This window comes from Podospora bellae-mahoneyi (genome assembly GCF_035222275.1).
Source record: "Podospora bellae-mahoneyi strain CBS 112042 chromosome 1 map unlocalized CBS112042p_1, whole genome shotgun sequence".
In the NCBI taxonomy this organism is placed as follows: Eukaryota; Fungi; Ascomycota; class Sordariomycetes; order Sordariales; family Podosporaceae; genus Podospora; species Podospora bellae-mahoneyi.
In genome coordinates this window covers 3,988,526-4,004,689 of record NW_026946359.1, presented here as the reverse complement: position 1 = coordinate 4,004,689, position 16,164 = coordinate 3,988,526, and the positions used below count along the sequence as shown (strand labels likewise).

General features: G+C 52.6%; 6 protein-coding genes across 6 annotated transcripts; 4 read left to right on the top strand and 2 right to left on the bottom strand.

Moving 5' to 3' along the window:
* Positions 1-82: 82 nt before the first annotated feature.
* On the top strand, positions 83-3,596 carry TRM5 (tRNA(m(1)G37)methyltransferase; the record flags this gene model as incomplete). The annotated part of the gene is made up of 4 exons (XM_062874510.1): positions 83-189; positions 247-572; positions 638-739; positions 805-3,596. 4 exons carry the CDS (start codon positions 83-85, stop codon positions 1,872-1,874), a joined length of 1,605 nt encoding a protein of 534 aa, XP_062737647.1. The 3' UTR covers positions 1,875-3,596.
* Positions 3,597-5,572: 1,976 nt separating this feature from the next.
* QC761_0013510 (uncharacterized protein) lies at positions 5,573-6,715 on the top strand (the record flags this gene model as incomplete). The annotated part of the gene is made up of 3 exons (XM_062871960.1): positions 5,573-5,650; positions 5,726-5,833; positions 6,647-6,715. The coding sequence occupies 3 exons, from the start codon at positions 5,573-5,575 to the stop codon at positions 6,713-6,715; spliced, it is 255 nt and encodes an 84-aa protein (XP_062737646.1).
* A 682-nt stretch (positions 6,716-7,397) lies between these two features.
* REG1 (protein phosphatase regulator) lies at positions 7,398-9,236 on the top strand (the record flags this gene model as incomplete). Its single annotated transcript, XM_062874509.1, has 2 exons — positions 7,398-8,095; positions 8,150-9,236. 2 exons carry the CDS (start codon positions 7,398-7,400, stop codon positions 9,234-9,236), a joined length of 1,785 nt encoding a protein of 594 aa, XP_062737645.1.
* Positions 9,237-10,643: 1,407 nt separating this feature from the next.
* On the top strand, positions 10,644-11,782 carry PRE2 (Proteasome subunit beta type-5; the record flags this gene model as incomplete). The annotated part of the gene is made up of 2 exons (XM_062874508.1): positions 10,644-10,781; positions 10,847-11,782. 2 exons carry the CDS (start codon positions 10,644-10,646, stop codon positions 11,573-11,575), a joined length of 867 nt encoding a protein of 288 aa, XP_062737644.1. The 3' UTR covers positions 11,576-11,782.
* A 10-nt stretch (positions 11,783-11,792) lies between these two features.
* QC761_112230 (uncharacterized protein) lies at positions 11,793-13,346 on the bottom strand (the record flags this gene model as incomplete). Its single annotated transcript, XM_062874507.1, has 1 exon — positions 11,793-13,346. The coding sequence occupies one exon, from the start codon at positions 13,344-13,346 to the stop codon at positions 11,793-11,795; it is 1,554 nt and encodes a 517-aa protein (XP_062737643.1).
* Positions 13,347-13,890: 544 nt separating this feature from the next.
* QC761_112220 (uncharacterized protein) lies at positions 13,891-14,970 on the bottom strand (the record flags this gene model as incomplete). Its single annotated transcript, XM_062874506.1, has 1 exon — positions 13,891-14,970. One exon carries the CDS (start codon positions 14,968-14,970, stop codon positions 13,891-13,893), a length of 1,080 nt encoding a protein of 359 aa, XP_062737642.1.
* Positions 14,971-16,164: the final 1,194 nt, after the last annotated feature.

The window sequence follows — 16,164 nt, the reverse complement described above, 5'->3', positions numbered from 1 at the left end:
GAGGTGACATCACCAGCAGGCAAGGCTGAAGGTTTCAATTACAGTGGCGCATTATGTTTCATATCATTGGTTATTTGGAAAAATGCTGTGGACCCCCTCAAAATTTCACCCCTCCGAGTCACTCAGCCTTGTGCCCAAGATCTACGCTCACATGAAGGAGGCACCGTTCGCTCACTCAACTTTTAGAAGGTAAATTGAGGCTCGGTTTCTTCTTCTCATTACAATTACTTGCTAACTTTGTGAGAGAATGGAAGCCCAAAGCGGAACCACACCAAGCGTTGACGCTGTGAAAGGACAACAAGAAAACGCGGAGATGAGTTTTCTTCGTCCACCCGTTGTTCGTTTAGGCGCCGGTGCAGCGCTGAACCGCGCCTTGTTCACCAAGAAGGTGTACTTGGCTGCCGCCGCCATACAAAGCCCCAAGGTCATTGCGCATTACAGGAAGGCCCTTCAAACAAGCCAGGAGATGCTCAAGGTCGACAGGATATCTCCCATTGTGTCTCACCCAGATAAGGAGCTCGGTGCGCAAGGTCGCAAATGTATCTTACTCAACCCAAGTGTGAAGGCTGAAGGTAAATAGTGTCAAAATTAATGCTGTTTTGAGGGTACATATGCTAACCACTGCTCGCCATTTCAGAACCGACGACATGGGGTCCTGTTATTCAAGAAGGAATTCAGAAAGAGGAGTTGACAGTCATTCCTTATGAGCTCACACTCGAGTATGACTACTGGACCGCACGTAAGAGACACATGATACTGTATACATTGTTAGAATGGCAATCTCACACATCTGCATCGAACTAGGCGACACCATGGAGTCGGTCCTCCCCCCTGAACTTCATGATGAGATTCCATCCGGTTTCAACGTAGCAGGCCACGTTGCTCACCTGAACCTCCGAGATAGCTACCTTCCCTACAAAAAAGTAGTAGCAGAAATAATCCTTGACAAGAACCCCAGCATCAAGACTGTCATCAACAAAGTCGACAACGTCGGAGCCGAGTCCGAGTTCCGCACCTTCCAGTACGAAGTTTTGGCTGGCGAAGATGACCTCAACGTCTCCTGCACTGAAAACAACTGCAGTTTCAACTTCGACTATTCCAAGGTGTACTGGAACAGCAAGCTCGAGTACGAACACACCCGCATCATCAGCTTCTTCAAGCCAGGAGAGGTAGTATGCGACGTGATGGCAGGCATCGGCCCCTTTGCCCTCCCCGCCGGCAAAAAACGTGTGTTTGTCTGGGCCAACGACAAGAACCCCGAAAGTTACAAGTGTCTCAAGGCCAACATCCAGAAGAACAAGGTCCAGGATTTTGTTCGTCCCTTCTGCGAGGATGGCCTCGGTTTCATCCGTCAAGCGACGGATGAAATTCTAGCGGCATCCCTCAAGGGTGAAAAGGTCGTCATCACAAAACCTGGACCGAGATCAAAGTCCAGGAAGACCGATAAGCCCACCACACCCGGTTTTGTACGGGAGCCGCTAAAGCCCTTAATCACAGAAACATATCCTCTCCCTCCCACCATCTCGCACTTCGTCATGAACCTGCCAGCCTCGGCAATCGAGTTTGTCGGCTCGTTCAAGGGAATCTATCAATTGCAAGAAAACCTCTTCGCACCCACCACGAAGACTCTTCTGCCTCTTGTTCACGTCCACTGCTTCGCGCTCAAGGCCGACGACGAGAGACCGTTGATTGATATCTGCGAAAGGCTTACCAAGTATCTTGGTTTCCCCATGAAGCCGGGTAACATTGACTACAATCTCAATGGGGAAGGCGAGGTTGCTGTTCACAATGTGAGAGACGTAGCGCCGGCCAAGAGCATGTACTGCGCTACATTCCGTCTTCCGGCTGCCGTTGCTTTTGCGGCGAGGGACTAGGTTGGCTGTTCATGACTATGATGGGTTCATTTTGGCATTGGCAACATAAGAAGGAAGCATGGTGTTCAGGGGCACATAGGGCGGGCTGCAGGGGAAAAGTCTACAACTAAGATTTCGGCTACTTTCACATCATGCTCATGTTCATCTGGCATCATGATACCGTCCAGGACAGGGCTCGAATAGGTGATCATGATATCAAACCGAATAATCGCGACATTTACGTCCTCATTACCATCAGTGGCATCCCCAAACTTGCGAATTGACAGGGTGAGATCAAACCAAAGGATATGCATCTCACAACAAACAACCAATTTATCAACACCTCCCTCACAAAAACAACCCCCACACCCCCAGTGTATCCCCATCCCATCTCTCTTTGCCCGGCAGGCAAAAATCACATCACACACCCTACCACACACACAAACCACCCCGGCTGCACGGGAGGCCCACCCGATGTAACTCACACCATACAACGCACATATAACAGCTCACATCAACCAACCCTCTAGACAAAGTTCCCACCGGGAAGTCTTCTCTGATTGTTTGTGTTTTTCTTATAAGTGACGGCACACCATGAATGACATCGGATCAAGACCCCAACTCTTGCTTAAACGAAAGTGGGGAGGGGGCTGCCAAATCCCAGGGGTGAGGTGGTGGCAGCACATCGTCCGATCCGTCCTCCCATCCCATTGTGTGTGTATTGTTACCTATGTCAAAGCTTCGTCGGATGAGGGCACACACACACACACACACCGCACACCTGCACACCAGGGATGTTACAGACCAACTGTACTGCTACGCTACGCAATCCATCCCTCTCCCGCATATTGGAACTTCTAAAGCTACGACCTACCTCGCCCAAGCCCCTCGGTGAGCAAAAGCTTCAAAGTTGGGTGGTGGTGACACGAAACAGCTCTCCCATGAGCTCTCAAGAGGAGGGGTTAGTTACTCTTCCCGTCCCCATCCTCCATCCCCCCCACGTTAAGCCGGCAGTTAAAACATTTCGGTCCGAAGAGACGTGGCTGTCGACTCGGTCAAGAACCCCCTCGCAGCATATCTCTTTGTTTAGAGGAGGTTTATGGAATTCTAGATTCTTATGGCGTGTGTGTGTTTAAATCACCCCAATTGTTCCCCCCTCATATGAAAAAAAAAAGATGACATAACCTGGTCGAGAGATGACGAAGTCACCAAGAATGCCAACACCCCTCCCTACCTCCCTCCCCAATTCCCAGTTGCATCTTCCTCAACCACATCCGGTTCCGGACCATTCTAGTCGTAAAAAGGTTAAGAGAATTTCCCAATTCCTTGTTCACCGGTCTCTGGTGTCGTTTTTGTTCGTCTTATCAACGAGCTTCCCGAAGGGCGGGGGGCGGGGAGATAAGCAAGCTGTCATAGCTACACTGCCATGCCCTGTTCTTGCAGCTGCAACAACGGTGTGAAAGATGCGAGAGAAGGGGAGCAAAGAACTGGGACACGACAGGAAACGCCACCGATTTAATCGGTCGTACTGTATAGTGCGAACTAGGTATGTATGTAGCGTGGGATACCCGGATTTCTTCTAGATATGCAGCTCGTCACGAGAGGGAAGGTGAGATGGAGAGATAGGCATAGACGGGTTTAAGATATCGTGGGATGCGGAAGTCAATGGTTACTCTCGGTCGTCTGGGTTGAAGGCTACTTACTGAATGGGGAAGCATAAACTTAACTCATGATCAGTTCCTGGGTGGAATGTAAACAGGTCAAAGGAAAGTGCTTGTTGATTAAACATCCACTTACACACGACGTCTGCTTGACTCGCTTCCAACGTGCAATGCCGAGATATCCTTCAAAAGGTCTAGAACTGTGTATTCAACCGTGTATTCAGCGAGCAATTGCCATTCCATAGCACCTCATGCCGACCTGCAAAGCAAGAACCCCCGGGAATGGCCCGGTGCTCCCCGCCAGAACCCCCGGACATATCTCCGGATACGCCTCAGCCTGCCATGTAAGGAAATTGTCGGCGGCATGCTTGGCAAGATGCGAGATAGCAACGAGACAGCTTCCGGTGTGGACTGCCAAGCCCGGATCGTGAAGATAGTTGCAGCGTCGGCAGCCAACAATAGCTGTCGACGGCAGGCCGCAGGTGACATTGCTGCTGGAGCTCTTGAGGGCGCGCCGGGAAGATGGTTCCGGATCGGTGGGTTGTTGTGTCCAATGGCCACATGAACGTTGCCAGATGATAGGACTCTATTGGAGAGCATCAGTAGCCAATCTGGGACTATGCATGCAGACTTGAATTGAGTTTGCAAGTTGAAGTTTGTTGAAACTACCATAACGGTGACGGATAAATCTAAGAATATCTTGAGGCGACCGTTGAGGACCACGGGAATAAGGTACTTGTCTGGGTCCCGTTTCTTCAGGCAAAGTTAAAAACACTCGTATCTGCCAAACCATCTGGAGAGTTCATGTCCAAAGTCCCTGCATTGCTGCTATCTTGCATCTCAAGAACTCCTGCAGCTTGGACGAAGCGTGATGATGTAGGAATAACTGAAACGTATTCGTACTTCTCCATTCGCTCCGGCTTTCCCCTAGGGCGGGATTTGCTGTCGACGCTTTGAAGAACCTGACGCGGCTGCTGGTCCTTGTTTGGATTGGAGTGAAGAGCGTTTTTTGCAGGAACAGACTACTGTTGCAGAAATATGTGCGGTAATGTCCGCTGGTGAGATGGGCTATTTCTGAAGAGATCTCCGATGTAGAGCAGAAACAGGTTGAAATAATACCACGGTGTGATGGTTGATACCAAAGCCACTCGACTTTGGGCCTCTCATCAAACGTCCCAACTTCTGATCCCGCGAATGGACACTTCCACGCATTGACAGTCTGTGCCAGAGATTGTGCACCGGTTTGAATGGATGAGGCCGTCGCACTCGCCTCGGCTTGACTGAGGAGGTCCCACTTTCCAGCACCGCCGAGCTAGCCAGCCTGCTGAGCGTCTGGAAGCTTGAGGTCGAAACAATGGAAGCAGAGCCAAGTCCCACCCCATGCATTGGAAAGCTCTCTCCTCACTCGGGGTGGCTTTGACGCTCTTTGCAGAAACGCGGGAGAAGCCGGAGGAGCCGCTGAATCGAGGATATTCCGGAACAGAGGAGCATAGCGAGCCAGTTGCCGATCCGAACTGCCCTTTTTGTTGATCGATGAAGATGAATTCGCCTCGACAACAAATAAAGGGCGCTGCCACGGGGTAACTCTCGAAGATCGAAGGCTCCGGCCGGCCTTGTCAGTGGAGAGCAGAAGAACGCCCAGAAACGACCCCGCGTGAGAGGCGAAGGCTGCGGTGGAGCACAGGACTTGGAAGACACGAAGACGAGATGGCGTCTTGTTCAGCATGTTCAGCACCAGACTTTTCGGGAATGATAACGCAATGGGACAGCCCCGAGTGGGGAGGGATTCTGACAGCATCAACGTGTTCTGGACTGCTGGTGCTGGTGAAAGCAACCGGTGCACGGGACGCCGAGTTGTAGCGCAAAGGTACCTCTCACGGCGCCGCCTGCAGGAGAGGGACCTGAATCAGACTTTCCGGTCGATCCATGGGCCACTCTCTCCATTTCCCCGTGTTTAACTCAGCCTGGCGAGCCTGGGAGTGTCCACTGTCCACAGCCAGTCAGCACAGGGCACAGGGCAACCAATGTCCGTAAAGGGTAGATCATGGATCAGTGGAAATGCAGAGACGGGAGTCGCAGAGTCTCGGGATTATACATGCTGAGTTGCCGGAGGACCCGGTGCTATTCAAAGAGACTGTTCGGCTGCCTTTGAACCATCCTGCCCTTCGAGTGCCATTGCCAATTCAAAAGACTGAACGGCTTGACTAACAGGAACCGTCACCGACCAAGGAGAGGCGCCGAACGAGGTCACAAGCGCAACCCTGGTCGCCCATTCCAGCCCAGCGATTCGTCTGCCCCCCGTCTGCCCGCCTCGCCCGCGTCCGTCCTTCCTCCCACGCCCACCCTTGGTTTGGTTCCCTGGTGACCTGCAGCGCCTGCACTGTGCAGTCAAGTCAATGCCCACCGGGCACCCCCCCCCCTAGACCGCCTCCAGCTGTCCAGCTCCAAATCTTCGGCGGGCATCGTCGCACAGAACCCCAACTTGCATTTTTACCACCTTGTTTTTTCCCCATCCCGTCCACCGGCCCCTGGACGTCTGCAGAGAAAATCCATTGTCTTGTCCCCTCGACAACAGACAGACTCGAGATCTCTTCGACGGCAATGACCACCATGGCCCTCCGACTTTGACAATCGCCCTCTTCTCCCCCTCACGACGGCATCGATTGTTGCGACGAACGCCTCTCCATCCCTTGCTTCACCTCCTAGACTCCAAACCCAACAACGAACCGCCCTACGCAATTCCCCAGGAACCAGGGGCGCGGGGGGTCAACCACGAAACAAAAATAAAATTCATCACATCCCCAGCAAACTACCGGTAGTCCATAAAACTAGACAGGGTACGTGACCAGTTTTCCATTTCAGTGTTTCCAATTGCCATTACACGGCCTGTTTGCCTCTCTTACTCCAAGATAACATACCTTACCTACCGCTTTCGTCCCCTCCACTCCCTTGGGCTGGGCAAAAAAAGCTGGGACGAATGAAGAAGGCATTCGATGGTTGCTGGTTTGCTGGCTGCCTGTGCGCCTGCACATCCCATTGAACAAAAACGGGTGGGGGGGCACATGACGATGGGGTACACGAGTGCATCGCCGAATTCCAATCCTTCACCTCACCTGCTCACGCTCTCTCAAGCTCACGCTCACCTTTTTTTGGCTTGATAATGGGGAGAGCGAGGGCAAAAGCCTTGTGGAACCCCCATGATTGCCAAACCGAACCCCCAATCCCCACACCCCCGTTTGAGCATCAAATCCCCCCCCTCTTCGGGTCACGCATCCCACGTTTTGACGGCACACCGGCAGGGGGGTCAGGGTAGGAGCTGGCTGGTCGATATTGCAAAACCCACTTCCGCTCAGTCTGCACAAGGTGCCCAGACCTCGAAGAGCCGGTGACTTATCCGTACACCTTCTCGCTCCTCCAGACCTCCAGGCCCATTTTCTCTCTTCACCTCGGGTACACCATACGAAGTGATTTCAGAATTCCGCTTTCGCTCAACCTACACCTCACACCACGATCTTCAAGCAAAGTTTCCGTTGTTGGGGCCCGTCTAATCGTGATTTCTGCAGCTTACCGAGAAAAGCGCCGTCTCGTTTCGCCGAACACGACCTGTCCCGTCGTCAAGGAACCGCGCAGCCCTTCAACCCGGCCGCCGTCTTTGTTCTCGGAAGCCCCTATCAGCCACCGGGACGCTTTCCCGCTCACACCACAGCAGAAAGAAGTCGAGGGTATTGTCTCTCGCCCTTCCTCACATCGTGTCATCTTCCGCCGCGGCCCAGACGGTTTCGACGTTTAATTGCTCCATGAGAGGACCTCTGGGTTGCTTGTTGAAGGATAGAAGGTGACCTTGGACGGCGCTCCATTGATCATCAGGGTTCAGGCTTTCAACATGGCCGTGGTTATTTCATCCGAAGAGAATAACTATTTCTCTGCTTCAACGTTGCGCCGCTCTCACTCGCAACCAAAATTCGTCACAAAGAACTCGGGGTTCCATACCTCATCCTCCACTTCCCGGCTAGCAGATCTTTACCCAGAGTCAACAAGAAGCTATTCAAGCTCGAGCGTGTCTTCCACGCCATCCTCGCCGCGCATTATTCGCATTGACTCATCAGACCAGCTGCGGTCAACAAAGTCTGGGACAAAATTCTCCCTGGTGTCAGGTTGTGAGGAAGTCAGGAACGCCGAGTCGGTAACCTCAGAGGACGACATCATTTTCCCGCAGTACGAGGAGAGGAGTGGCTACTTCGGCCGCATTGAGGTGTCTGAGCCTGCACCAAGTCCTCAGGCGGGTTACTCATACACTTCGTCACCAAACGACGATGAGAACTCAGCAGCCACCTCACGGCCGGGGACACCCGACATATCAGAGAGAGCCGAGGATGACATCTCACTAAAGGTCCGGCCTTCTCGACATGTGGACTACCTCTCGCATAACTGGCGTGAGGAGGATATCTGGTCGTCGTGGAAGCTGATCGTCTCAAGAAGAGGCGATTACAGCGACTCTGCGCGGTTAGAAAATGCTTCCTGGCGAACATGGATGAAGGCGAAAAACAAGCTGAGCACAGTCTCGCCTGAGACGCTTAACTGGTGCGTACAATTGACATGGGGGTGTTTTGCTACTGAATCCCTAACACACAACAGGCTCAAAGACTGCGATGTAACGTGGCTTTATGGCCCATTACAGTCTGGTGCATCCATGTCAAACCCGAGATTGAAAAACTCGAGCTCGCGGTTATCAAAATCGACCCCTCAAGAGAAGAAGAAGACCATTTTGAAGAAGAGGACCATGTCAGAAATCATGCTTCAGAGGTCCCTGTCAACGTCATCGCTGGTTAAGCAAGCAGCGGCGGCAGTGCAGGCGCAGCAGAAGGGTGGGCTGAAACGAGGTGGTCAACGACCAGGACTCGAGCGTGCCACCACTGACTTTGTCGGCTTCCCATTCTCTTCGCGAGGCGTCAGCCATGACGGTACCAGTCTGTTCCCTTCCACAAGATCATCCGGCATCACATCTCCATTCAACGAGAAGAAGCACATCCATTTCAACGAGCAAGTGGAGCAGTGCATTGCGGTTGAGATCAAGGGTGATGACGACGAGGACGACGAGCCTGTCCGCTATGACAGTGACTCGGATGACGGTGCCATCATGATGAAGCAATCAGCCATCAAAAAGAGAAGACCAACCATGAGGAGGGCCGCGAGCCATGCTGGTAACATGGAAAGCAAAACAATCGCCATGCTGCCGTCGACCACGTTGAAATACCGGGACGACACGCCGGAGCCGACGGAGACGGCCATGAAGCACAGCACGGGAATTTACAAGAACTCGCCGGTATCCCCATCTTCCTCTCAGGAGACATTGCGGCCATCCAAGAAGTCCGGCAAGCTCTTTTTTGCGAGCGACGACGACGACGACGACGACGACGTCAGTGACGATGACGATGACGAGCCCGTCCGGTTTAGCAGCAAGAGCACCAGCGCCAGCACCAGCTCTAGTCTCGGGGCCAGCTTTGGTGAAGGCGGCTCTGGATTGCGTCGATCAACCTCGACATCCAGTCTTTCGGCAGAACCAGTGGGGATGCGACGAACATCGTCGGGGATGTTTATGCCTTACGAAGAAGGAGATTCGGAATCATCAAGTGGAACCGGCCTCATCGGCCGGGTTATTGATACGGTAAATACGGCCCGGGACATTGTCCACGTTATCTGGAATGTTGGGTGGAGGAAATAATACTCTTTTTGTGGCGAGACCTTTCTTATTAACCAATCCTGTGTTTTCCAGAAGGAGGTTGCGCTTAATACCCATCGATTTCGCCCCAGTCGGAAAAAGTTTTGAAGATGTACGATAAAGACATATTTTGCGGTGCGTTGGGCCATTTTGCCCTGTTTTTAGTTTTCGGATGACGATTCACAAAATGGTCACGCTGCGACACACGCACACACAAACGGACCACTACCCCTCATTATCTTCATCATCGTCATCCAATATCCCGCAAAAAAACGGCAAAGCCATTTTGTATTCGCATGGGGGAAGGGTTATTAAAAATTTTGGCTTCAAGGGGTTAATCACGACAACGAAATATGCATTGGCTGGGGTGTTTCGAGACCATTTTGTTTTTTTTGTTTTTATTTATCAGGGAGGCAATCAGACCTCACTGATGCCGGTTGCTCAGTCTGGCTGGGCAAACTGGAATAGGGAGAAGAAAAAAAAGGCTTGTGCTAGACGACCTACTCAGCAATGGGCTCGCGATATGTGCATCTGGGTTGGTTGGTGTGTGAGGTGCGGACACTGGGCCACCGACTGGTGGGAGTTTGGGAAGCCTCGCACCCTCCAATAAGGCACTATATATCTAATTTGGGCGGTCTTGGGAGTTGGGTCATCCGCCATCGCGGGAGTATAGGGAAGACAAAAGGAACATGGGTGACCACAAAATATTTTCGAGGCACCTAATCGAGTCTCCTGATTTTTATGATGTTATGGTTGCTCCAGCGTGGGGTGTTGGTGTTTTGTGCGCTTTTCCGACTGCGTCCAATGTGTCTTTTTGTGCCTTGATGACTGTGTGCTTCGTTGCTGTCTTCGCCATATCGGGTTTTGGTGTTGATAGCGTGCTGAGCGAGTCTGAGTTGACGTTGTGTATAGTTCTACCAGGTATCATGAATGGTCTGTTAGGGTTGGGGTTGAGCTTACAAAAAGGAGCGTTGGTTGGCTTAGCACGAGTCTACTTAATAGACTATCCTAATGGTAATAAAAATAATCAAGACAATTAAACTTGTTGTATCGCCAGAATCAAATGAGGTGCTCTCTCTCTACCTGGGACATGGCATGTGCCAAAGTCCAACAGGATAAGGACTTCTCGAAAACCTGGGGAAGGCGTGGAATCCATTTGCCAAGCGAGTGGGTGGTGGGGGGGGTGTGTTCAACTGCGGAGGGGGAGCTCAGACCTCCAAGGCTGTGTGGTGTGGGCTGAACGCGTTGCAACGGGAGCTGCCTTGAGTTCCGACCTGAACAACCAAGCCAGCCAACTTCCAGTACCCTTGAACAGTTCCCTCAACTCCAGAACCAACCCCACCTTCATCGACGACAACAAATCGACAGAATTTACGGCTTCGATCAACACAGAAAACACAGAACGCAAAGATGGACACCCTCGTTGCGCGGTACAGCCGCCCGACCTACACCCAGAATGAGCTGTTCACAGAGCAGGAGCAGGAGGAGTTCGCCGCCGGGTCTATTCCCAACCTTTCGCTGAAGTTTGCCATGCCGCCCGTAGCTCAGGTATGTCTTTATTCTCTCTCTGTACCACACCCAAACATCACACTAATCACCCATCGGTATTCCAGCCCTCGGCCTGGCTCCGCGCAGCAACCGACGACCGCTCCAACCCCCACTGCCCCATCAAGATCGCCCACGGCACCACCACGCTTGCCTTCCGCTTCCAGGGCGGCATCATCGTCGCGACCGACTCCCGCGCCACGGCCGGCAACTGGATCGCCTCCCAGACGGTCAAAAAGGTCATCGAGATCAATTCTGACCTCCTCGGCACCATGGCCGGCGGCGCCGCCGACTGCCAGTACTGGCTCGCCTGGCTCGGCATGCAGTGCCGCCTCCACGAGCTCCGCCACAAGAGGAGAATCTCTGTCGCGGCCGCGAGCAAGATCCTCGCCAACCTGGTGTACCAGTACAAGGGCAAGGGCCTGTCGATGGGCACCATGTGCGCCGGCGTCACCAAGGAGGAAGGGCCGGCGCTGTACTACATTGACAGCGACGGCACGAGGCTGGCGGGGAACCTGTTTTGCGTCGGGTCCGGCCAGACGTTTGCGTATGGCGTGCTGGATGCCGAGTACAGGTACGACTTGACGGTGGAGGAGGCGCTGGAGCTGGGGAGCAGGAGTATCTTGGCTGCCACGCACAGGGATGCGTACTCGGGTGGGTTTATCAACTTGTATCATGTCAAGGAGAGCGGGTGGGAGAAGCACGGGTTTACGGACACGAACCCGGTGTTTTGGAAGACGAAGCTGGAGAAGGGCGAGTTTAGCAATGTTACGAGTGATTTCTCGGAGGAGGTTTAGAGGGTAGGGAGGAGCGTTTTGGTTTTTACTTGCACAAGAAATGGGGTAAATCAGGGGCGTTGGTAATGCATGAAACGATGAATTAAGCAGCAATCAAGACGTTAAATAAAGAGGATGCGTGTGTATGATAACCACGGCACTCTTTACCACCATCCTGATTGCTTTTTAGCTCTCAAGCTTATATCTCATAGATTTGGAACGCTAATGTACACCTATCTTACATCTTCTGCCTCTTGAGCCACCCGTCAACCCCCATCACCCCCCTCGTCCCCTCCTCTCCAAGACTCCCATCCAACGACCAGCGTTGAATCGACCTCACTCCCAAATCAGTCTCCACCCCCTCCGTCTCGAACATCTCCATCCCCGCCCACGCAATCATGGCCGCGTTGTCGGTACAAAGACTCACAGGCGGAGCAGCCAGCTTTATATCAGGCCACCCCCTCTGATCGAGGACACTCCTCAGGACGTGTCTCAGGAATTTATTCGACGCCACGCCCCCCGACAGCACCAACGTCTCGATCTTTTGTCCTCCCCTCAGCAGCCCCTTCAATCTTTTCAGATCATTCCTCCCGGTGCCATGCCTCTTGTCGGCCTCGCTCACAGGCTGGAGTTCCCTCAGCGCAAAAACGACCCTTGAAGCGAGGTGCTCGAATGCCAGCCTCATTGTTTCTCTTGCTAAAATCCGGCGCTGTTCGGTTGTGAGGGATGGGGGGGAGAGTATTTGGTTGGATTCCTCGGCTCTGACGCGGTCGAGTTTGGTGTGGGGGTAGAACTGGGCTAGTTCCTGGACTTGGCCGCCGAAGCCGGAGAAGTTGAAGGTCATTTCTTTGCTTAGGGAGAGAGGGGGGGTGAGGAACCACCCGGGCTCAAATGGTGGGGAGGGGAGGGGGGAGGGGAGGGTTTCGGAGTGCCGGTTTGGAGGGGGGGTGTACTTGTAGGAGGGAGAGGGGAAGGCGAACTGTTCCAGGGCGGCGGCGTAGGTTATGTTTGGGAGGGAGCTGAGGAGGGAGGGGGGGAGGATTTCCCTCGCGGCTTTGTCGAGCATGTCGCCTAGGGAGATGTTGGTCACTGTTGCGAGGATGGTGTGGGTTGTTAGGGTGGTGGAGAGAAGGAGCTGGGTGTGGCCTCCTGAGGCGAGGAGGGTTAGGAAGGGAAATTTAGGGGAGAGTTTTGATGAGGGGGTTGAGGAGGAAGGGGGGAAGGGTTGTTGTAGGGCGTGGTCGAGGCGGGGGGTGAGGGCGTGGCCTTGCATGTGATGAACTCCTAGGAAGGGGACCTGCCAGGCGACAGAGAGGCCTTTGGCTACTCCGAGGCCGACGTCTAGACATCGTGGGAATCCTGGGCCTCTTGTCACGGAGACAAAGTCAGGAAGTCGTCGGGAGGTGGATTTGCCTGTTTGTGGGTCGCGGATAGAAATGGTTTTGACCTCTGGGGAGTGGTTGGTGTGCTCTGGTAGTGACTGTACAGCTTCGTTGACCAGCTTAGCCAACTGAATCTCGTGCGATTTGGAGGCTATTGTAGGATGTATGCCCTTGAATTCAACATGGTTTGATGGTATTCTCTTGTTGAACTGTAAGCGTGCTGCTGGGCCTGCTTTTTCGAGGATAGCGACACAGGTGTCATCGCATGATGTCTCTATGGCAATAGTGAGGAGAGATTTGTGGTGAGTGCCGCTACTCAAGTATTGACAGTGTCTGTTGAATGATAATGGCTGCCTTGTTCTCAGTGTATATCTTGGTGGCCCACTGGACAGGGTGGTTGAGAATCTCATGTTGGCTTTGATCTCATGGTTTGGTTTCTACTTGTTGGTCTGAAAATGAGATGACGGGAAAAGCCGTTTATGCTGTCTGAAAATTGGTATCAGCTGCTTGAACTGATTAATATTTGAGGTATACCCACCTTTCGAATATTTGTGATATAAGTGTCATTGAAGTGCCAATGAGTGAAACCATCAAGGTGCACAAGCTGAATAGGTCAAAATTTTGGCTCTCTGACACCCCCTGCCAGCTGACGGCGGACCGTTCCCGCCCGTATCTCACTTACACACCTTACCACCACGGGTCAGCCAAAAAATACATCAAGAGAAAAAGTGGCAACTATGGACAGACGAATAATAAGTAGGATGTTCTCATAAACTTCAAGAAAATGCATGGTCAAGAACATGGGAAAAATGACACAATACACCCATATATCCAGCCCCCATCAGATCAGATACCCATCTATATACCCTTTTATTTCACCCAACCTATATCCATCTCTAATGCAAAACCAAACCATCCCCAAACTCCTGTCCATCCCGGCTGAAAGAAAGAAAATCAAGTCTCAAAACTCCTCGCCCTCCTCCTCTCCTCATCCGGCTTCCTCTGAACCCCAAACCCCCCATCCGTCTGCCCAGCAGCCGGTCCCTGATCAACCTGCTGATAAACCTTGATATCATTCACCAACCAGTACGCCTCCTGAAACCCCTCTGGATTCTGCCCGACCCAGTCCTCGCATGTGTCAGCCAGACTCTTGCAGGTATCATCCTGTCCCCAGACCTGTCCAGCCCAATCACCGCAAAACGTCGTGTCAAAGACAATGTTGTGGTCCTTGAAGTGGTTAGGAATAGAGCAGTTCCCTGATCCATTCCCGACGAACTTTGCGAGAGGCGTCCCAAAGTTGCTGGTATGCGGCACTGACGAAGGAGATGCGGCGGCCAAGGACTTGCAAGTGTTGGAGTTCCTCGGGAAGAACCACACAGCAATGTGGTCATCGGTCCACTCCAAGGCATAAATACCGCCGCCAATGTCGTTGAACCCAGCACCATAGTTATTGGTAGCTGATGTCGTCTGGCCGCACCCAGTATTACCCTCGCAATTGCCATTTGCCAATTTGGTGCTCCCCAGCGAGCCAGTGTTGGCCATCTCACACCCCTTGGCCGTATGCAATGTTATCGAATTCGACTTTTGGGTGTTGACGCCTTCCAGGATATCAATCTCGCCAGAGGTGGGCCAGTCAGGACCGAACATCCAGTAGGCCGGCCAGAGTCCGCAAGACGATGATGCCGAGGCGGGCATGTGGGCTATGTCGGCGATGAACAGACCCTTGGTGAAGTCCTGGTTGGAGGTGACACGGGTAGACTTGCGGCCGGTTGTGGTGGTGTTGGTGTGATCAACACCAAGGTAGACACCATTTTGGCTGTAGCCGGCAAGGGAGAGGCGGTTGGCGGTGGGTGCGTCCACGTACTCTACGAACCCGTGGGTCGGGTCGGGCTGGTCGAAGAAGGTGAATTCGGAGAAGAAGTTGGTGGCGTTGAAGACCTGGATGAGTGTATATCTCGAGGTAGATGCTGCTGTTGTGGCTTGGGCCAGAGAGGCCAGGAGGGCTCCTCGTGAGAAAGCTGTTGGTTTGACCATTTCAGTACTGTCGTGACGTCTTTTCCAGGGGTATGGTGTGCTGATCTATTCGCTGTGTGAAACTATTTGCTGAAGAAGACCTGCTTCTGGGGTTTGTTGTGTGTTGCTAAGAGAGCGCTGAGATTGCCTTGAGTTGTAGATGCTGAAAATAAATATTCGAAATGATAGTGGTTTTCGAGGGCGGTATAAGTGAAGGGCAACTGATAAGGACAATGTATTCTCAACAAACAATGGTTATTGTCGTCCTGAAGACGTGGGTCCCTTTGTGTAGAGCAACCAACAACAGACAATAGGAGAACCAACGATAATCAGTTGGACCGTCACTGCAATGAATGGCACCCCAAAAAGTGAAAACAAGAGAACGTAGCAAACTGCGTCTGCAATTCGAGTAAAGACCGGATGAATTCTAGCGTGGCCCAAAAAGAAGGTCGCCCCAAAAGCAGGAGATACAGTCTGGTCAAATACCCCCTCGACACCAATGCAGACTTCTGCATGTACACACCAACCCACTCATTCAGGTCTCTCAAGAAGCCCGTGATCCATCCTCCCCCCCATCCAGCCCTGACAAGGCCAAAGTGCCACTCACAACCCAAAACACTGGACAGCTCTCCCCCATCTCGGCCACTTGGCAGTCCTGCCTGAGTCCAGCAGACAGGGAATCCTTCCCCCCGGAGACGCCAAATTGCAGACTCAACACCTAATATCAAGAGTGTCTCTACCCAGTCAGTCAGTCAAGAAAAGAAAGAGGGTTGCTTGCCAAGCTGAGGGGGAACCTCAAACTGTAAGGTTTCCAAAAAGGTAAACTACCAGCAACAAGGGGGTCCATGCAACCAGACCTGCCATACACCACGACGCGCGGTTGTCAGAGCTTGCCCTTCTCACCAGCCGCTCAGAATAGAACATATCCAAGCGAGACAAAACCAGTGCTTGGTTCTTTCTCTTTCCCCCACCACACACTTCCATAAACCCCTGGAATCGGCGAGCGCGGGTACTAGGTGGCAGTACCTGTGAGCAACGAAACGTTGCTTTCCCCCGATAGTATACACAAAGTATCAGATGGGAGGCCGAGAGACGGTCAAGACTCCATCGGCAAAAGTCTTGGAAGATCTCAGCTCCAAAAGCCAGGGACCAGTCTTGTGGAAAATTACCATCCAAAGCAAAACCTCTCACTGGGTTGGGTCTGTTTTCCAAGAG